Below are 22233 nucleotides of genomic sequence, written 5' to 3'. Positions count from 1 at the left end.
ATCCTCTTCAGCACATGTCTTTTTTGCAACAGTGGGTCTTTGCGGGGCTTCTTGCTGGTAGATTAGCCTCACATAAGCTTATTCTAATTGTCACAGCACTCACAGGTACCTTCAGACTGTCTCTGATCTCCCTGGAGTAGACCCTTGGCTTAGTCTTTGCCATTCTGACTATCCTTCGGTCCTTTCGAATGGTAGTCTTACGTTTTCTTTCACGTCTCTCTGCTTTGTCTTTCCATTTGAAAACATTGGAGATCATTTTAGCTGAGCAGCCTATAATTTCCTCCAATTTTTTATATGTTTTCCCCTCTCCATCAACTTTTTAATCAAAGCACGCATTTCTTCTGAACAACGTTTGGCACAACCCATCTTTCAACAGTTTTCACAGAGAATTGCATGCACAACATGTGCTGGCTTCATCCTTACATAAGGGCCACCTGATTGAAACCTGTTTCTTTCACATAATGAATGATCTCACTGATTGAACTCCACACTGCTATTTTTTTGAACACACCCCTTTTACTTAATTAGTCAATTACACAGACCCAGTAGTATTCATATCATTAAAGTTGGGTCTGTTGGTTGCTCTGACTTTACTACACCTGCTGGTAAATTATTTTCCATTTATTATTATGTTTTATACCAAAAACAGTGATTTATCTGGTTAGTCATGTTGGACTGCTATTATTCTGAACATAGCTGTATTTCCGCAGTTATTAAACTAGAACACTGCAAACAAGGAGTTTTGGTGATGATGCACTAATATCACAGTGATGTTACTAGGTTTGTGCACTTATAGTCACATCTGGAATCAAATATTAAGGTTGTAAATATTGTACATTTTAGTATATAATGTATATTTGTGAAATAACATGTAATTCAAATTTAGAATTTCTATTTTTATTGTATTGTTATTCAAGTATTCTATTCATTTTTTGTTATTTGTGTGCTCTTGCTTATTGTATTATTACTAACTTACTTACTAATAAAGGAAAAAATATCTCTCTAAGCACTTTAGCGCAGAAAGCTGCTGTAATGTCACAACTAAGCCGCCAAGTGTCGCTGTTGTCGGTGTGAATGGACGCGGGGTCGCGCTCAGCTAAGTACACATACACACATTGGGCGCGCTCACGCCACCAACTCTGACCAACTTGCTGGACACAGCAGCTCAGAAGTTCTCAGAGGAGAAAGTCTTCTCCAGCAGCAGCGAGTCACTACCGCCGCTGACGAGGGTCCACACCAGCCCACGACCATGGACGACCTGGGTGAGTGAAGCAGCGGCGCGTGAGCTGCTGGTCAGCGGTGCAGGAGTGACGTTCATGACAGATTTGTTGTCAGAAAAAGGCAACTTTCAAGTTGACTTTAAGTTCCTTCAGCTACTGTGTGTACTTTTGCAAGAAAGTGTTAAAAAGGAACAGAGAGTCGTGTGTCAGTGAAGCAGCACAGAAGTAGTGACCAGGAGTGAAAAGTTAGCAGCTAGCTGTTGCGAACCTCTATTTAAACTCTTATCAACGTCCAGACTCTGTTTAACCGCAGCGTGTTCGATAAACTCATGAAGAAGTGAAGACATTTCAATCGTGACAATATGACACCGGGTCCTAACCGTGTCCCCTCAAACTTTGGCCCCCAAGGCGACTCATAGCAGCTTTGAAGTGGTTGAGTCAACAGGCCTCTCGTTAGAGCCGCGTTGACTGTCATTCTCACAAGAAAACACATTAAAACAGAGGAAAGTGTTCTTGAGCGCATTACACTGAACTGTTATTTCAGCTTGGTTTGGTCTATTCGGATAGTAATGGTAAACACATAGATTCTCATCATTATTAACATTAATTAAATAGTATAGGTTAATACTATAATAATAATATAATAACAATACTTGATACTTGAATCTGTGATTCCTGTCTCAAGTCATTGTTGAATCCATAGTGTGTAGAGTGTGTGCCAGTCATGAGTCCTATGGCTAATGGCTTTAAAACATACTGTCTGTTATTTGGTGCCAAAAAGAAAAAAAAATCAATATTACCCTCACACAACATGAAACGATGTAGGAGTCAGAGTTGTCTGGTGTTAGGGCGGTTTTGCAGTTGGCAATAGTCGGTATGTGCTTCTAACGTTGTAATGTCGAGTAAATTGGACCAAATAAAAGTTTACTTCAGAGCAATGACTGTCAATGTTTTAATGAAAAGTATCCTCCATCTTTACAACTAATTTTTTTTTTTTCTAGGTCAAATTGAATATGAATTTAAAGAGCTGGCTAAGACTGATACAACTCTAATATATTTCTATCTTGCTATTTGAGTGTAGTCTGACGTCAGCTAGGTAAAAATAAATGGTTTAAATTATAATGATACACCAGTGAACTTGTATGAAGTTGTCTAGCAAGCGTCTCCAACAGTCCTGGGTTTATACAAATATATGATGCATTAAGTATATTAACAACACCATCACATGCAAAAGATCATCTCTGTGTGCAAGGGTGACACTGCGTACCCTGTGTTGGCTTCTTCTATTTTTTGTTCTCCATTAACCAGCCGGTCCGTTGACCCTTGCCCTTTTGGCAATGGACCCCTGAACTTCTAATTTGGTAGTAATCATTTTAAACAGGTGGCTCTTTGCTAATCTTGTCTGTCTAATTCAGTGTAGCTCTTGAATATATCTCTGGATGTTAAATGGTGGGAAACTAACATTAAGAGTCCATGTCTGCGGTGTGTCGGCCTCAGAGGGTCGTTGGATGCTCTCGTCGCTGCAGGCCAGTCAAAGAACTCATTGTCAGTTCAAAAGGCCTGCAGTCTAACATCATGCTGCTGGTGTGGGCGCGGCCACGCTGGAATGTTGAACATCACTCTCTTTGCCAAACACTTTCTGGGTCGTGACCTACCTCCTACCACCTCTGCTTCATGCATCACTATCCTCCTTATTTTATAAAATGTCTTAAAGTTCTCTAATTTATACTTGGCAAAAAACAATGCAATATTCGCCTCTGTTTTTTTTTTTCGTAATTTGGTCAAAAGGCATGCAGAAAAAAGTTAATTAAATTACATTAGCATTAAAAGGCAAATAGGATAATTAGAAAACATCTACATCTTACTACTGCACCATTTAGGCCTTGATAAACTGTCGTTTATTTTAACAAATGGAGCCTTTGTTTTTGTTTTTGGTGAAAGATGATAATGGTTTTTATTTCCATAGATGACTCATATACCAAGTCACCTCGTTACCATGTCACAATGCTTACCCATGAAAGGCTTGAAGCATGTGTTCGAGAATCTTCTGCGATTTTGAGTATTACAATAATTAAGATATCATAAACTTGTATTTGAATGCGTGTTTAAAATCCTGTCAGCCGTTCCTACTAGAAGGGTTTTATACAAAGTGACAGTATATACTCAAATACTTCCTGCAACTTCTCCAGTTAGCAGGTGTTGGTTCTGAGGTTCTCAGTTAGGACTATGTTTGGAAACCTGACCTGACTTCAGACAGTTTTTTTCTCCAGGAAAGGGGCTTAACGGAGTGTTTAGGGCTGATTATAAATAATGTCTTTTTTTTGCTGCTCTCCTCTTGTTTCTTTGAGGTTTTATGTCTAGCTGTTAATTTCTCATTCTGGTGCGACATTCAAGTGGGCTGACCTCACTGGCATGCAAAGAACCTCTTAAATCATGAGTCTGACTTACCAATAAACGTATTGCCATTTAAAAAAAACTTTTTCACACCAATATTGTATAAATGTTGGACGACCAAGATGTGAAGGCCAGTGCTTTAAATCCTTGTGAAATCTCCTTGACACCAAGATTGGCCTTTTATAGTATATATTTTAATTGTGTATTGTTCTTGTTTGTTAAAGCACTTTTTGACCCTGGTCTAAAAAAGGTGCTTTACAAATAAACATGAATTACTTACTTTCTTACTTATTGTCTTTTGTGCATCTGCAATATTTACAGTAGTTTAGAAACAAGAATTGCTCAGAAATACAGATGTTTACTTTGGAATTGGCTCTATTAGCAACACGTCCATCATGAAACCCACAAAACCCATAAAAGCAGCAGTAGAACAGAATAGGTTTCCTTGACTTTACAAGTGGAGCGGTCATCTTCACCTTTAAAGCAGTTCTGAGTTTGCCCACTACATACTGCTGCACACCTTTTTAGATCAACTCCTGCTCTGCGCCCCCACATCATCCTTTAGTTAGCGTGGCTCTTGTTTGCTGGCTCCCTTCCCGCTTTCTTCTTTCCCCAGATGTGGCCAATATCCCTCATTGTGAATCTCCGGTTGTTACACACTCCTCCATGTCCTTCACCCCCACATTTTTGTTGATTTGAAACCACATTTGAGTGTAAACTGGGTGCAGTTTGATGTGAAAAAGTGTCTTACATTAGTTCATCACAGAGAATGCTAGTACTGTAATGTAGTAAGTATGAGGTTATGCATACAGAGGTAAAAAAGGAGGAAAGCTAAAGAATATGACAAAAAGAAAACATCCACACTGCTGATTCATCACACTTTATTTTGGTGAGTTTTGCAATATTATCGGCAAAATGTGCAATTCCCCTTCAAAAGCTGCAATGCTCGGATCAGAAGAGAAGAATAGAAGAGTAGAATAGAAAAGGCAAGGTAGACTGTGTTTGAATAACCTACCAAAAAGATCTTTGAAGGTCTGTGGTGGTTTCTGTTCCCTACTGTGTGGCAACAGAGGTAGTGTTACCGAACCATCTATCATCACTTGAAGAGTTCACAGGGATTTTCCACCTCTGACCAGCCTAGTCTGGTCCACAAGAGAGGAGCTACTGGCTGTAAATCAGTCTTGTTCGGGGCTCCCCACCCATCCTGTTCTGGATCTGGGGAAGAGGGTGAGCTGCGTAGTTGACCTCATTGCTGAGGCAACAGACCCTGCCTCACATCCTGAGGAAACATGGGAGGAAAACAAAGGACAGAGTCTATGCGGGAAGCCTGGACTCGTGAGGTGGACAGAGCAACGCTCGGCCTTCAACCTCAGATCTGTGTTTTTGTTTATCCAGGAGAGTCTGGTGCTTAATATTTGCTTCGTGTTCACTTTACATTTCCCATCTGTTTCTAAACTTTCTTGTTCTGCAGTGTTGACTCATTGTTTTCTTGACAGTCATGGAAGATATCCAGTCATGGCGGGATTCCTTCAGCATTACTAAAAAGAGGGACATCCCGACAAAGACTCATTGACGATTGACTTTTAATGCTTCAATATAATTGAGTTCATAAGTTGCTTGCTTTGTGTATGCTGAGTAAAATAGTTTTATTGAACGTTGAGAAGGCTTAGTGTTATTACATGATCAATGACTATATGACTACTGTATATAAGCCGCACCTACTCACAAACATTTGTACCTACCTGTCTGTAAGCCTTGTCCACTTCAGCAAAGAAAGACGTAACATGTCAACATTTTCTTTGTTAAACACAGCAATATAGCAATATTGTGTCAGTTCTTTACGCTGCCGTCTCCCAATTTCATTAATGACAAGCTTACTGTATGTGCAACATCTCTATTATTACATCTGCATCGATCACCTTTAATTTAAAATCAGAATCATGTTTATTTCCCTGTGTTTTCAATCATGAGGTTGTATAAATTATGCACTAATTGGCTGTTAAAAAAAAAAGAATACATTTTAAAATCGCCTTTTGTTTGGAAACTATCATCTTTCTCTGTATATTATCTCTTTGATTTGTCTTTCTTGCTCTTGTGCTTCCTGTTATAGCGCCTCCTGGAGGCCTCTAGTTTTGAAATCTATATTTTAGCTGCATCTTTGTATTAGGATAGCACAGAAGATGAAGGTAAACCTAGATAGAATGCTATTGACATGAAAAAATGTCATTTCATACCCAACTGTTAGAGAATCTTCACAGAAAGTAATTTAATTGATGAACTTTACATCATTAAGTTTACTTTGAGCTTACACAATTGTTGATCCATCAGGATCCCCAGATCATTGAACAAGGAATGTAACCACACCAAGAACATGTACTGTATAAATCTGCGTGTATTTCTGTTGAAGTTCCTCACCTGGAATGATTTAGCATGATTTTGCCACAGATTATAGATGTACTGACTGTAAAAAGAGTTTTGCTGCTTTTTTGCAAATCCTTAATTAACAACATATGAAGGTTGACTTTCTGTACTTATAGTGGCCTTGAAGGGTCCGCTCTCAATCCATTGTTGAGATGTGTGTTTTTGGTTTTTGTTTTAGAATGAGTAGTTATAAAAGACACTGACAAGGCTAAACGGTACATGGTCCAAATCTCCATGTACACTTTTGGTCCCATTGTGCACGCCCATGAATGTGTCCTCAGTGACTGTGCGTTACATCAGTCCTCAGACTTTCCCTGTCATCTGATTTACTGCTCTGTGGGGAAGTGCTTTTATTTTGGTTCAGCGCTGTCTCAGAGCGGGTGTCATCTTTCGGATACGAGAGTGGCTCTGCGGGGTATTATTAGGCATGTTTATTTTGAAGTGATCCCCTACTTGACTTATTTCACTAAGCTCATACATTGTCTCTTGTGCTCTATGTACATTCATAGAAGAGTTGTTCAGCCTGGTCGTATAAAATTTCTATTGATTATCTTTCCCTTCTCATCTGTTTCTTGCTAGTCACCTTCATACGCTTTGGTGGCACAATCTGCTGATTTCATCGGCATCTCCCCCCTCCACAGCCCCCCCTGTCTTGTTTGATATAAATATGATGGGGTTGGGTTTCAGTGTGGGGCATTGGCCAGTTCTTCTTTCTTGCTCTCTGCCCGTAAACAGGTGAGCTGTGCACCCTGGTCACCCAACACTGTGTCCACGTGTTAATCCTAGAGATTAGACCGCCCAGACGTTCTGCACCGTGCACCATACTATGAAGAAACTCATCCTAGGCTTGGAAGCGTGCTGTAGTTTGTTTATTGGGTCACATAACGGACAACAGATTTTTTTTGTATTCTATCCGCACAAATGAAAACCAGAACCTTGGTAGAGTTTATTTTGTTGTGTTCTTGAGATGTTTTACCTGATTAGTGCTGGCAATGTTGCTCTTTTCAAGGCTAATGGCGTTCTCTTCGGAGTGGACACAGGAATGTAAGGAATTCTCTGTGCACCTTCACTCCCATCTGATAAAGGCTGCAGGACCCTGTTAGAGGACTGGATGAGAGGAGGTGTTTACCAAAGCAAGACTGTACATGATCTCTTCTCAAGAATGTGTGGACTGAATCCACTAAAATGTTTTCAGGGTCTTTGCTGTCACATTCATCCTTCATTCATTTATGGCTCTCAGTTGCACAGGGAACGAATAAGTCTCTTGTTGTCACATAATTGGACTTTGTCCATTCCCTTACCCCCCTGCTGGAGTGGAAAAGATTAGTCTGTCAGAGGGTGTACAGTGCATGTGTGCAATCTTGGTGAGCAAATTATGTCTGAGACCATTGTGTGTCATTTAAGACTCCATGCTGCCCCCCTCAGGACAATCTGTGTGGGTAGTTTACAGGACTTTCTTCCCAGGACAATGATTGTAGCTGTGATTAGTGATTTGGAAGTTGTTATTCAGCATATTCGTATATTCTTACTCATCATGGATCACTTTCAAAAGGAAGAAAGGTATCATTTAATCTTTATAATTAGTTGAAATTGAAAAAAACAAACATCTAACCGCATTTAAATTTAACAAACATCTGCCTCTAGAAGTTTTTTCTCTATTGGTTTAATTAAACGCATGCCTGGTGAGTTATTCATTATAGATGAATCAACACATTGAACCTGGCATGGAGGGAGTCCCCTGAGGAGATCAATTTCTGGAGACCATGAACTCACAGATGTGCACTACCAACAGGTGGAAGAGTTTAACTGAGCACGTAGACACAATTATTTATATCCACCGTCTGACTCTTTTGCTCACTGATGGTCTTGCATTCAGGGTGATTCCGTGACATTACTGCCTTCTAGGAAATCATAACCATAATCTGTACTTATCCACCTAAACGACCAGTGTTGCTTGGGGTGGTCACATGGCTTCAAGAATGGAGTGTGGTTTGCCTTGGTCCAGCTGTGGCATTTTCCCTGTCTGCAGCCTTTGTTTTATGAGTGACAAAGTCAACTTCAGTGAGACCTTGTTTAGCATGTCAGCACCAGGTGCAGATTATTTTGAGCTGGTCGTGATATTTTAGCACATTTGCACAGACGTGTGCTGGCCCGTGAGCTTATCTCTTTAAATAGGCACTCGCTCCCATGTGGTTTAGGTTAAACTTGTGGAATTACTCGTGGAGCCTATGAGCATGATCTGTTTTTAAATCCATACCTGGGGAAATAAACTATATATGAAACATTTCTTTAAGGAAAAACTGCATCGTTTAGAACTTTATTATTGAAAAGTTTCAGCAGACAAGAGTTCATTGACAGGATACTGTCTTGTAAATGTTACCAGTCAGCCACTCCCCCTTTGGATAGCACATTGGTTCTTCACATCCCTCAGTTCACACATTCAGGATATTACGAAGTTGGCAGCTGGCTATATATTGTAAGTAAATGCTATATTTCAGAAGATTATTATAATACAACTTTTAATCAAGTTGTATTGTCTGTTTGTATCAAATTGATGATTTCCTTTACAACTTGTAGTTTTTCCATAAAAAATCTGTTGTTATTTTATCAATAACAAATATTCTGTTCTTTATGTGAGTTTCTTTCTTTTTTTTGTTTGGTTCCTTGTTTTTTTGTTTTCTTTAAAAAAATGATTAATTAAGTAAATTCAATCAAGTGATTGACATTTAGGCCATAATTTAATTTATTTTGGTGTTGCTATATATATATAGGGTTTTTTAACTATGTTATATGATGAAAGTGGGCTTACTTTGATCCATTATATTTTCGATTTTCATTGGATAAAATACTTTATAAAGTTTTTTAATTGATCATGTGCAATTTCTTTTGTTCATGTATTTCATGATTGGACCTATTCTATTAATGCATCACCTCCAAATACAGGAACTAGTTCCCTTTTCTGCTTACAAGCTCAAAGCATTGAAGTGGATGACCTATATGATAATACATATTTGTATCTGTGTGTAATTCAGTTCCTTGAAACCGGTTGGAAGTCTTCCATGACTGTGTAGTGTAACAGTATGCAGCTGGTGATTGTGGTCTATTCCAGACTGGACTGGACGAGCTAGGGATGGATGGACTGTGTGATGTAAGAGTCTATTTTGTTCCACTGACCACTTTGGAGTTTAATACTGGGCCACTTTGTCCCTTGTATTTATTATCAATTGAGCCAGTGAAAGAATAGAAAGATGATTGGAGTTGGGTATATAGGACTTATTTAGGATCCCCGACATGGTATTTCACTTCTGTTAAAATGTCGGTGTGTTGCAGGGCTTAGACGATGATGATGGTATTCGGGTGAGTTGAATAAAAGCTTCTCATGTTGACGTGTTGGAATGAGGGACATGAGTTTGTCTCTGTGTTGATGTCTGTTTACAGCCTGACAACCGTCTTTTAACTGGTTCTCCCCTCAGCTGGGCTTCCTGCTTAAAATATCTTTAAGATCAGTGATGTCATCTGTAAGCAACTCGTAGTTGTCAGTGGTTGATTGTTGAAACCCTTGCTTTCTTACAGACGCATTGCTGGCTGACCTTGAATCCACAACATCCCACATTTCAAAACGACCAGTGTTTTTAGCAGAAGAGACGCCTTACTCCATCCCCTCTGGAGGACACTCTTACCAGGATGTTCTGGCTCCACCATCCGTTCCTCCCCCACCTACTGCTGAAGCTCTAAATGGTTCACTACTAGATCACCCCGGGTCACACCACTCCTCACAACAGGTACATACTGTGTTTCAGGAAACTTATGAAATAAAAAAAGTATGTTTAGAGGGCAACACATTTGTAGTTATTTAAGTTTAATATTTATTGAAGTAATAACTTAACGAGTAAAATAATGATGAGGGATTTACGGAATACATTCAACATTTAAAACATGTGAGTAATTTAGAAGAGTTTGCATTTTACTTTGGCTGCCCTTTAAATCTTATTTAGTTGTTTTGTCTTCACCAAGCTGTATTTTTCATAACCTTCTTAATATGCAAACCACTCTGTTCAGTTCATTGATTATTTTAAATGTACAACCATCTCTACATTATGTTTAAATATAATTATTAAACACCCCAACATAAGACATGCACATTAAGCATTTATGTGGAAAACTTTTTGCTTTCAAAATAAAATGTTTGCTCTGCCATTGCAGTTTTTTGCTCCTTACATTGACTTGGTGAATTGTTGTCTTTATCGTGTCTTTTCAATAAGAAGAGGAATTGACAGAGTGTTGTACGCTTGTCTAGTCCTTAGGTTCAGCTCAGAAGAGTTCATGGTCGAGAGACAGTAGCAGTTCCCCTCTGTCTCATGCTGAAGAGGACCACGTCTACAGGTAGCACCCGTGCTCTTTAGTTATGAGGACTTGTCAGTGCACTCTGTGCTCTTCATGCACGTCCTTCTTTCTTTTTCAGTTTTCCAAACAAACAGAAATCATCAGACTCATCGACAGCAGCCATGACCTCTGCCCTGGGTAGCAACTTGTCAGAGCTGGATCGACTGCTGCTGGAACTGAACGCTGTGCAGCAGAGCTCCCCATCATTCCCCACAACAGGTGACCTGACACTAGGCTCTCTAGAGAATGAAGCAAGCGGTTAAACAGGTGTTGTTTTCTCAGAAGAGACTGCTCCTCCGTTACCATCCTGCAGCATCACCCACTATGAGAACGGAAGTGCACCTGAGATTCTTGTGAGTCCTCCAGCTCAGGAGAAGCCAAAAAGAAATGGTATGAAGCTGGAAGAGAACCGACCAACAGTAGAGAGTCTGCTGGATGAGCTGGAAGACTCTGTACCATCCCCCAGGTACCTTTTCTGCTGTCTCCATGATTATTTACTTTTTAGATAAAGATGTCCTATTTCATTGCATCACTTGACGTTTTAAGTTGTATCCAGACATGAACCCTTAAATTTTAAAAGCATGAATAATCTAGAGAACAAATGTAAATACTTTAAAAAAAAATGTTGTGCCTTAAGAACCCTGGTTTATTTGTTTATTTTATCCAACTTTGAAGTATATCTTCAAGAATTGACTCTGGAACAGATCTGCTTATTTCCACTATATGTCACTCTCTGCTCTATAATATATATATATATATAACATTTTCTATTGAAACTTCACATCATTTTTAAAATGAAGTTTGATCACCACATAACTTGTCTTTTCTTTTTTATATTCATACTTTTTTACTTTGGTAAAGATTCCTATATAATCATTGTTGTTAATATATTGTGTGGATTTGTCCAACATTATTTGATAATAAAAAATATGTATTGAAATAATTAATGTCTTCATGCCAATTAATGGAAAATAATTATCTATTCGGTTATGTTTAATCTTTTTGTTAAAGCTTTATTTATGTGCTTTATTGGCTCATAGAATCTGATTATATACCTGAACAGGATTTTCAATGTAATGCTGCTTAATTTCTTTAATTTCTCTTCTGCATCTACAGCCACTCTAGCCATCACGGTGACTTGGACAGTCCGTCTCAGCAGCAAGCAAGAATCTCTGCCTCCTGTGCAACAAGAGAGTTGGATGAGCTGATGGCTTCTCTGTCTGACTTCAAGGTATAAAGTTTGCCTTTGCAATGGACTTGAACCTTCATCCACAAACCCAATCTTTTCTTCGTTCTAAAGAAGATCTCCACTAATTCTTCTTCACTATCTTCTTCCTGTGTCCCTCAGCCTGCTTCTCTAGGCTCCCTGCTGGACCCACCGTCCAACTCTCCCCATTTCCCAGTTTCCTCTTCCGTCTCTCGCCTGTCCCACACATCTACCTGTGCCTCTCCTCTCTTCTCCTTGCCTTCTGGTTTTGAGCTTCACATAGACGAGGAAGGAGGTGATGGCTTATCTTTGGCCCATCACAATCACCTCCCCCCTCAGAGTCCGATATCATCACTCTCCACAGCCAGTGATCTGGATCTGGACCCTGTCATTGACGTCTCTGCCTCCATGTTGTCCTCTCAAATGAAGGATTTGCTGGTCCTCACACAGGCCGCTTCATTTCACTCCAATAATTTAAGCAACAGCCCGAGTCCCTCAAGCAACTCAACCACCACGCCCTCGTCAAGCTCTGTGAACACCATCCTGGACCACAAGTCTCCCAGCCCTACCATAGACCGAGTGTCCCCCAGGGTCTGTCAAGTGTCTCCTGTCAATGCATACAAATGCTCTGGTTCTTCTCAAGATCTGGGTCATGACATCTCCACATCTCCTCCGTCAGTACCTCCCACCCCTACCTTCTCCACCAAGACTCCTTCACCACTTCCAGCTTTGTCTCAACTTCACTCTAGTTTTACCTCTCCAGTAAACAGTCCTTCTCCTTTGACTTTCACAAACCACTCGGTCCACAGCAGACATGTTGTGGACCAGAGGGCCAGTCCTCACACAGCCGAGCCCTCTCTGGACGAGGCCCTGGATAAGCTGCTAGCTATGAGCTTCACACAGAACCACACTGAGATGAAGATGGACATGTCCTCTCTGGACAGAGCAGCACCGGACCTTCAGGAGGAGCTGATCCTACCTCTGGACAGGAACAGTGTGCAGCCGTATACCTTCACTAGCAACACCAACACGATCACGGACGAGTCGGTGGACGGAGGCACAGATGGAAATGGAGACTTGGACTGGGCAGATGAGGAGCTGTCTATGTCCCTCCATGATGGATTTGATGGCACCATGACGCCGTACACAGAGAGGCCGTACACAGATGGCAGCATGACCCCGCTGACAGAGGCCAGCTGGATGGATGAGTCCATGACCCCGTCCTCGTGCCCCGGGACCCCCGACGTCGCCCTGGACTTGCCCCTGATGCAGCCGACCAATATAGATCGAGTCTCTGCTTCAGGACACGTACGCACTTTACGCACCTTCACTCTTGCTGGGAACTGTGTGTGTGTTTTCCCCCCATTTAACATGAGTGTTACACACTTACTTTTTTCACACTGATATATGACTTCAGGGTGACCTGAAGTACACAAATCATGTATTAATCAACCAAAAACTATATTACAATTCATTCATTCATTCATTTTCTGTGCCGCTTGTGTGTAAAAATCAGTCAAGATTAATATACATTTGGGTATTTTCCAGTGAATTTATGTAATGGTAGCTTCCATGAACTACATAAACAAACACACACGTTGATAATTTCTGTGTCAACAAAAAGCTATAGAAGTATTGACACATACATTATGTCAAACTGAAGACCTGGGGGCCAAATCCGTCCAACTAAGTCATTTTAGGTGGACAACTGGGTAGTTGGCTCAAAATCAAAGTAGATTAATGTTCATATTGATGAACTTATACTATGTATGTGCCTGTGTATAAATCTGTGTTACCAGACATCATGGAAGTCTAGAATTACACAGAGAGTGAAACAATAGATACTATGGATTTAGTTTACTTCCTGTTAAATATACATTTTCTTACTTTATATTTAAAAAATAAACTTTATTCTGAAAATATCTGACCCTTTCACTGACACTCAAACAGTTGTAGAGTGTGAGTGTGCTGTGGTGTGAGAAGATGATTTAAGAAGGCTGGATCACCTAGTGGTGCATGGGCGACTTGCATGAAGTATGACTTCCTCCTTCCCTGCCTGCTGCATCCCATAATGATGCTGCTCCTATGTCTGACGAGGTGCTCGCCCTCCTCTCCAGTTAAAGTCAGTTATTCGGCGAACAAAGGAGACGCCTAACGTGCACCCCATGTATCGTGACGGACAGCTGCGCAAGAAAGTGGGCCCCATCATCGTCAACAAGAACACGTCTCAGGACCGGCTCATAGAGGAGCTCCAGGGGAAGTTCGGGATCGGACGCTCTGAGCGCAGACGCAAACAGTCAGATGACTGGCTCACAGATGGAGTCGTGGTGACATCCAAACCACAGCGGTTCCGTCCTGAAGGGGGCAGCAGTGATGTTGACAAGGTTATCTCTGATCTTCATGTCACATTTATGCATCTTTCTGCTACTTTCTCTCTTTCTTCCCTGCTGCTTTTTCTGACTTTCTCTTCTGCTCCAGATGGTTATGCCACCAGAGTCTCCTATACCTTTGAGGAGAGTTTTCCCTCCTCTGTCTCTTCCTGCTCCTCGACACCCTCCTTTTGTAGAGGAGAGAACTGTGCCGCTTCCCCTAGTCCCACCGCCTCCTCCACCTCCTCCCTCCCCCCCTCGGCAACATCCTAAAATGCAAGAACATGTTCACGCTCCACCTCGAGAGATCATTAAACCCATTCCTCCTCCACCTCCACCTCCACCAGTACCTCCAGTTTATGACACTCCCAGACACGAACCCCCCTCTCCTATTCGTAAAGTCCAAGCCCAAGTCCAACCTCCACCTAGACCAGTACCTCCTCCCAAAGTCCTCATATCTGTTGGGTGCCAAACTGAGTATGACCCGATCTTCTCAACTGACCAGGCACGACCTTTAAGTTTCTCCTTTTCTGTTCTTTCCCTCTCTCTCACACACAATATTATATATTTTTGTTCTTTTCATAACTAGTGTCTGAAAGATGTGTTGTTTTGATAAATAATCAAATTTTCTCTGAAATAACATATTAGCCTGTTACTCTTGATACGTCAAGATGCTCGTTTCAGACAAGTTTACTTAACAAATAAACCTGTAAACTAGCGAGAACTGAGTGAAATACAAGCACTTATGATGTATTTTGTACAGTTTTATCTGAAGGTCAGTCTGGAAATTTAATGCCACTGTAACTGGAAATATAACTGGTCCGCAGGGCGACATTTTCGGGGCCCCTTTTTTAAATAATTGACAACTGAATTGATTTCTTTCCTGTTTGACTCTTTCTGGCTATGTTCAGATAATGGCTCAAGGGAAAGGTGGAGTTCCCGGTGCCCCCCCAACGCAGGTCAACAAGCTGGACAACATGCTGGGCAGTCTGCAATCTGACCTGAACAAGCTGGGCGTGCAGACGGTGGCTAAAGGGGTCTGCGGCGCCTGCTGCAAGCCCATAGTGGGACAAGTGAGCTCCAGTTCTTCTGTCAACGATCTCGGCAGCAGAGCTTTCCATCACATCTTTGTTTTTGAGCTCAGGTGGTCACTGCCATGGGCCGCACGTGGCATCCTGAACACTTTGTGTGCACACACTGTCAAGAGGAGATCGGCTCACGGAACTTTTTTGAGCGTGATGGACAGCCGTACTGTGAGAAGGACTACCATAACCTGTTCTCCCCACGATGCTACTACTGCAACGGACCTATATTGGATGTCAGTAAAACTGCTTTTTCACATGTCTTTGCAATGTAATTAAGAGGGAAATATCTCTGTTCTCTCACCTCACTCTGCCATGATCTCTGCAGAAAGTGGTGACGGCGCTGGACAGAACGTGGCATCCCGAACATTTCTTCTGTGCTCAGTGTGGATCTTTCTTCGGGCCAGAGGGTAGCGATCTCAGGCAGTTTGTGCTATGTTGGAGGTCCTGGCTCACCTCTATCTGTGTTCCTGCAGGCTTCCACGAGAAGGATGGGAAGGCGTACTGCAGGAAGGATTATTTTGACATGTTTGCACCAAAGTGCGGCGGCTGTGCCAAAGCCATTCTGGAGAACTACATCTCTGCTCTCAACTCACTTTGGCATCCACAGTGTTTTGTTTGTAGGGTGGGTATTGCTCATCTCACCTTCAATTACACATTCATTAAGCATTTATTTCATGTCGTGTTCATTTGCTTGACTCTTGAAATATTGTTCTACTATTTTTTGGGCAGGGCATAGCTCAAATGTTGAGAGGGGGGGGTCACCTTGTGACTGGGAGGTCTAGATATGTTTCAGTCAATTAGCCTCTAGCAAGAGATTATCCTTTCACTGCCTCTGATGGTTCAGCTGGCACATTCCTGCGTCTCAGAGGACAAACTCAATTTCCTCAGAGGGTGATTTCCACTTTATAAAGGAAATGGTCCCATTATCCACAACAGCATTTTTATACTTGGTGGCCCACCAATATCCTCTTGTGAATGTGTACAGGTAATGCGATAAATACACCTCCAACTACGTTAAATCATTTTGGATGAGTAATGGTTACTGACTGATGTTAAAAGGAAATTTTTAGACAGCCCAGCGTGTTTGACTTTTTTAAGGAATTCAACAAGTTCATCTTTGGCTTCATCACATGTGACATTATTTAAAATATTTTTTAAATATCCCAAAAGGGTTGATGCTGTGAACAGCTGTGTGTGCTGTCATTTGCAGTGACATCTTAAAAGGAAGTACATTTCTTAGTAATGGAGTAATGGTGCTGGCATTTCCTGGGAAGAGATACCGGATCCCATGGAGGTTTCTTGTTGGGCTTGGCCCAAAACAGCTTTTCGGTTTATCACTTTTTACCGCCTAAAATAGACAGAATAGAGATTCCTCGTTATCTAGCCGTCATGATCCAATTATTTTCCTTTATCTTTTATATAAAATGTCAGAATGAAAGAAAGAAAATGAGCATCAATATGATGACAATATATTGAAAAATGAACTTATATAATAATGTAATTATGTTAAACTAATAATATTCTCTTTCTATAGATCTTCAGTATATGTGGGAAAACAACTAAAAATGATTATCTAGCATGTAGACAACATCTATAATCCATGAAGATCAATAACAAATGATGTTGTATCAAAAAAGGTCAATATGTGTTTTAAACGCGTAACAAACATGTATAGAATTAAATCATGATACTAAAAAAGATTTTAGATTAAAACAGTTTAGATTAATTTAATTATTCAGACTAATTTAATGTTACAAAAACTTCTTAAATGCAGAACTTATTTTGGTCTACAATCAACTTTCCAGCCACCTGTAAATTTCTGGGTTTATTTGTCTGGTAATTGTTAAAATGTCAGGAAATGATTAAAACCTGTAAAATCTGTTTTTAAAACGAAATGAGGGTAAAAGTTGTGGTAGAATAAATTCATATCAATGATAATGACTATAGTTCAGGCCTGAGTGGACCACTCCACCAATGTTCAAGACATAACATAAGTGTTTAATTCTTCACTTCTCTCTGGTTCTGCTGTAGGAATGTTTCACCCCATTTGTGAACGGGAGTTTCTTTGAGCACGACGGTCAGCCTTACTGTGAAGTCCATTACCATGAGCGCCGTGGCTCGCTCTGCTCCGGCTGCCAGAAGCCCATCACCGGCCGCTGCATCACCGCCATGTCCAAGAAGTTTCACCCGGAGCACTTTGTGTGTGCCTTCTGTCTGAAGCAGCTGAACAAAGGCACTTTCAAAGAACAGAACGACAAGCCCTACTGCCACGGCTGCTTCATCAAGCTCTTCAGTTAGACCTGGGGTTCAGCAGGCTGCTTGGAAACTTGGATGATTATTAGGTTTGTGCATGTGGGGGAAGCAGGAAGAGGCTCTGCCAGGCCTTAATTTACAAATATAACTGTATTTTTATACAGTTTTTAGGGTATCGGTGGCATCATTTATAAGATTTAAAAAACGTTATTTACTTCAGGAATGATGACTTTATAAAGTTAACTGGTAATGTGTGGTAAAAAAAAAATGCTCTCTTTGATTCTTAATAGAAGTTTAATTCTTGCTGAACACTGAAGAAACACTCTGGACTGTTTGCTCACTGGTTGAGTCAATCATCTTAAAAAGCTGTTACATTTAACCAAAGCTTTTCACTGCTAGCGACTGGAGAAAGATTCAGAAATCTGACTGTGTATCTTCATACTGAGCCTGTATGACGCCATATTATTGAAGGTCCTCTTGGATTGAACTGTGTCCTTGTTTATTTTAATGATTCTGTTATTACAACCCGACATTTACAGCTGTATACCTCTGTGTGGGTCATATTAGTCATTACACACGTGTTTCGGTCACAATTAGAAATACTGAAACCAGAACTTGGTTATTGATATATGACCACATATATTATTTATCCGCATAGAAACTGTGAACTCATGTAATTACACTACATGATACACATTTCCCTCAATTACAATCCCCTAAAATGTCAATGTCTTTTCTTTTTTTTAAACACACACCACGCTTGTACAGAGCTAACCGTTGCACAGGGATGTCTGGCAGGAACATGTATAGGGAAACAAATCATGAACAGAGTTGGTTTCGGAGGAAAGTATTTTCATTAATGTATAAAGAAAATGGGAAAAGTCTAAAGGTGAGCGTGTGATGTTTAATAATATGAAAGTGTGAGTCAGTGTTGGTGTATCAGAAACATGTCTAATAACACTGGCTTGTTCAACAATATGAAGTTTTTTTTTGTATTCTTGCTGAGTAATGCTTGTCTCGTGGTTGGACTTTTGGAATCAGGTGTATCTTCTGGTACACTTTGTGAAGACTGAGCTGAGATCAGCACAGAAATATTAAAGGCTTCTTCGGTCACAGTCAAGGATTTCAATCTTTGTTGGAGAAATATCACTTGTCTGAAAATCCTGTTACTCATTACTTAACCAAAAAGCCTTTAAAAAATCATTTGTGCCTTTTTTTCTTCTCCCTCTGAATGTGTAACATAATGAAGTGATTTTGCTTCTGATTTCACCAATAAAATCAGTTTTGGTATCAAATGATCTTCAAAGATTCATGTGTAATGAGTCAGACGGCAACATGAGGAAGCCATGTTTAAATGTATCAAATATCTTGAACTACATTCTGTCAATCACACTAAATGTAACTCAGTGTTTATGATTTAAACAAAGCTCTGTATCCGATTTTATTCAGTTTAATCGGTTCTGTTTCATATTTAATGAAATGATTTGTTAACTATGTGCATTCTAATTATTATGTGTATTCGCCATTACTGATTATAACAACTATCAGAAAAAAAGGTTTAACCAAATTAACACTTTTTATCTAATCGAAACTGAAAATATCTGACTTGAACCGGATTATTGTGATATTAACTATAATCCAAGAATTTATCTTCCTCATTCAACTTTTACGAATGACAGTGTCCGGTTGATGTTTGAAAAATAATTGAAAAAAATGGACAAATACATAAAATAAAGACAACCCGCTACAGGTGTCGCTAGAGGTGCGTTCATGTCCGCTGTAGGAATGTCTAACGGTTCCTGGACTGTATCACGCGCTCCAGGCTGTGATTGGCTAGGCCATGTACCATGTGACCAGCAGGAACACCCGGAAGTATGACTTGTGTGTGTTGTTGCTAACCAGAGACCGGGTAAGTTACCAGAGTAAAAATGCCTTATTATTACGAATTATAACCTAATTCATGAGAGGTTCGAGCTCATTTTTGCTATAGGTTATTGACCAACGGCCTACTCTGGGGTTTGCTTTTAAATAATAGTATATTTTTAAGTGTTGTTTGCGAAACTGGACGTTCGGATGAACTGAAAATGACTGAAGCTGTAGAGTTGCGAGGACAGAAGCTGTAATAACCCTGTAATAATACTGTTTAATGATCTTAGAATAGCCCTGGAATGCTCTTTAATGACGCAAGAATGGATATACATACGTTTACATTAAACACCCTGTATATCTTTTACAATATACATGTAGTTAGTTCTCTAATAATATTTATAATGAACTATTTTCACTGTAGAATAAAAAAAAAAAGTGTGGACATTTTAGGCTCCCTCCTATGTTTAAATATTTCTTATTAGTTAGCTGGTCTTCAAAGCGAATGAAGTCATTGAGAGATTAAAACTAGGTAGTTCTTTATTTTGAAAATGGCAACATTGACAATATCTTTAGCTTATGTTCCTCTGGGGTTTGCTGAAGGTGCACAGTTGAAGACAGGCTGGTCGGGATGGCGTCCTACTTTGATGAACACAACTGTGAGCCCACCAACCCGGAGGAGCAGTACCGTCAAAATGCACTTCTGGAACTAGCCAGGTGAGACGTCCTCGGTTGTCTTTGGTTTTACTGCTGTAACTCTGCTGCCCTGCTTGTGTGTCTTCAGGTCTCTCATGCAGGGTCTGGACTTGTTAGACTCTGGGTTTGACTTGACGGACTGGGACCAGCGTCTTCCACCCCCTGCTGCTAAAACTGCAGTCCAGACTTTGTCTGTAGTTGTTATCTCTGCAGAACAAGCAGGTAATTAAACATTTTCACTATATATTATCCACAATTTGTGTAGAGAACAACTAGTCATTTGTTTGTTGTTTTCTTTTGCCAAAAGTACATTAGGGTTTGAAATGAGCATAACAAAGCAGAATAAAAAATATATATATTTTTTTACTTTGCCTTCTATGTTTGCAGTGACTATTTAAACTCACCCGTGCTTGACACTCAGTTTTAAACACTTTAAATATATTTTCTGAAAAACGTGTAACTACTTCTGATTCATTGTTTTGTTTTAAGCAAGACTAACATTTTATGTTCCTTGTTGTTTTTTTTATAGTATATTAGACATTTTTGTACAAACATTTTTGCAACATATGAATAAAATCAACAAACTCAGATGAAGCCATGTTTGCACAGGGAGCACAATCATTTGCACTGTAGTGTAAACACTCAGGACAAATTTGTGATTGTGTCTGCTGCAACAATGTGAAGTTGACAATGTCTAACTTTTGTCAAGTTTCAGAGTTCAACTTTAAGATGTCTGATGTTTTGTTTTTTATGATGAACAAAAACTACATGTAGATAGATAGATCGAAAAATAATAAAAAAAAAAAAACACTGCTTGTGCTTGTTATAAACAAGTGAGCATGTAATCTTTTCTGAGAGTCTAAGATTTATACTCAAAGACAGTAACTGTGGAAAACCAAGTGTTTTTCTTAGGCGTTAATTCATATATTTTACATAAATTCGATTTTATTATTTCTTATTATAACTTAAATTATTCAAATCTCATAAATTTAAAATCTTTGGTTAGTATTATTCTGATGGTGACCTTTTCAAAATGGATAGAAAACGGGCATGTTTGTTTGCTGTCATTGATAAGGAAAGGAACATGAATTCTAGTGAAGATAAATGAAAACAAGGGACCCATTCTTAAGAATCTTTATCTAAACATCTTTTTCCAAGATCAAATCTTACGTCAGAATGCTCTGAATTAACCTTTTTGTTTGCAGACAAAGGAGTGAAGTGTCCCGTTTGTCTGCTGGAGTTTGAGGAGCAGGAGACTGTTCGGGAAATGCCTTGTAAACATCTGTTCCACTCTGGATGTATTCTTCCTTGGCTTGGCAAAGTAAAACACAACTCATCATCTACTATGCTCAATCAAATATCCAGTCAAAGTGACGATTGTTTTTCATCACACTCCAGACCAACTCCTGCCCCCTCTGTCGACTTGAACTACCCACAGATAATCCAGATTATGAAGAGTTCAAGAAAGATAAAGTGGGTGATGGTTTGCACGAGAGGCATCATAATTTTGTAATTAATGTTTTGAATTGTGTTTGTAGGAGAGAAGAAGACAGCGAGAGCACAGACTGGAGGACCTGCATGGATCCATGTACACATGATCGCTCTAGCTATCAAATGTAAAATTACTCAGAGATGTTTTTAAAAGTGTGGGAACAAACCACTCTTTAACATTTTTTACTTGAGAAACCGTGTGTCTACATTCTCCTATTTCACTGACAAGAAACGAGAAACGACGTGAACGTTAATTATTAAGTTAAGATATTTTCATTACAATAAAAAAATCTCTTATCAGGTTGTTGATGTAAAAAGAGAATGTTGTATGGAAGTGCTTTGTATTTGTAGAAAATGTTGAGAATAAATAAGGTTTATCAAGAAGCTTTGCTTCTCCTTGTCCCTCTACTCGCAGTATTGTGGTCAAACCAGGGTTCATTGGTGCACCCTGACCGGAAATTTGACTTGTGTGGTTTGTGATTCAACTGAAACCTTTTTTTCTTAAATAATTGTAAGTAAATATTAATAAGCTTGAGAGACTGTGCCTCTCAGCTGGTCTGGGAACACCTTTGAGAGCTGGGTCAAGAAAAGCCTGGGCCTCCTTGCTTTAGCTGCTGCCCCCGCGACCCGAAACCGGATATGTGGAAGAAGTGGATACAAGAAAATAATTATTCTGCTTTTAATAAATGAGGGAGTTGGGTGGAATATTTTCTACTTACAGTTCTACTGTGGTCAGGGGTCAGAGTGTACACTACCCCAACAAAACTATATTTCTGTTGACGTGATTTGTGCCAAGTAAGTGATTTCGGAATTCATCCTGGTCAGATTGAGCTAAAATAAGAGCATCT

At 39.9% G+C, this 22233-nt stretch overlaps 2 protein-coding genes across 3 annotated transcripts; both read left to right on the top strand.

Moving 5' to 3' along the window:
- Nucleotides 1–1103: 1103 nt before the first annotated feature.
- On the top strand, nucleotides 1104–18627 carry LOC148088386 (paxillin-like). Of its 2 annotated transcripts, XM_087797201.1 has the most exons (14): nucleotides 1104–1262; nucleotides 9609–9817; nucleotides 10333–10418; nucleotides 10498–10637; nucleotides 10701–10884; nucleotides 11535–11649; nucleotides 11767–12933; nucleotides 13743–14009; nucleotides 14104–14499; nucleotides 14906–15067; nucleotides 15139–15312; nucleotides 15405–15486; nucleotides 15553–15701; nucleotides 17111–18627. In XM_087797201.1, exons 1-14 carry the CDS (start codon nucleotides 1250–1252, stop codon nucleotides 17375–17377), a joined length of 3411 nt encoding a protein of 1136 aa, XP_087653327.1. In that variant the 5' UTR covers nucleotides 1104–1249; the 3' UTR covers nucleotides 17378–18627. The 2 variants fall into 2 exon arrangements, with proteins under 2 accessions (XP_087653327.1, XP_087653317.1); XM_087797191.1 differs by lacking the exon at nucleotides 14104–14499.
- A 562-nt stretch (nucleotides 18628–19189) lies between these two features.
- Nucleotides 19190–21722, top strand: rnf181 (ring finger protein 181). The gene is made up of 6 exons (XM_087806911.1): nucleotides 19190–19241; nucleotides 19802–19915; nucleotides 19983–20116; nucleotides 21100–21215; nucleotides 21293–21367; nucleotides 21433–21722. Exons 2-6 carry the CDS (start codon nucleotides 19830–19832, stop codon nucleotides 21490–21492), a joined length of 471 nt encoding a protein of 156 aa, XP_087663037.1. The 5' UTR covers nucleotides 19190–19241; nucleotides 19802–19829; the 3' UTR covers nucleotides 21493–21722.
- Nucleotides 21723–22233: the final 511 nt, after the last annotated feature.

This window comes from Callionymus lyra, chromosome 1 (assembly GCF_982586985.1).
Source record: "Callionymus lyra chromosome 1, fCalLyr1.hap1.1, whole genome shotgun sequence".
Lineage (NCBI taxonomy): Eukaryota > Metazoa > Chordata > Actinopteri > Syngnathiformes > Callionymidae > Callionymus > Callionymus lyra.
Note: the sequence above shows the minus strand (reverse complement) of the source record. Positions and strands in the feature narration are given on the sequence as shown.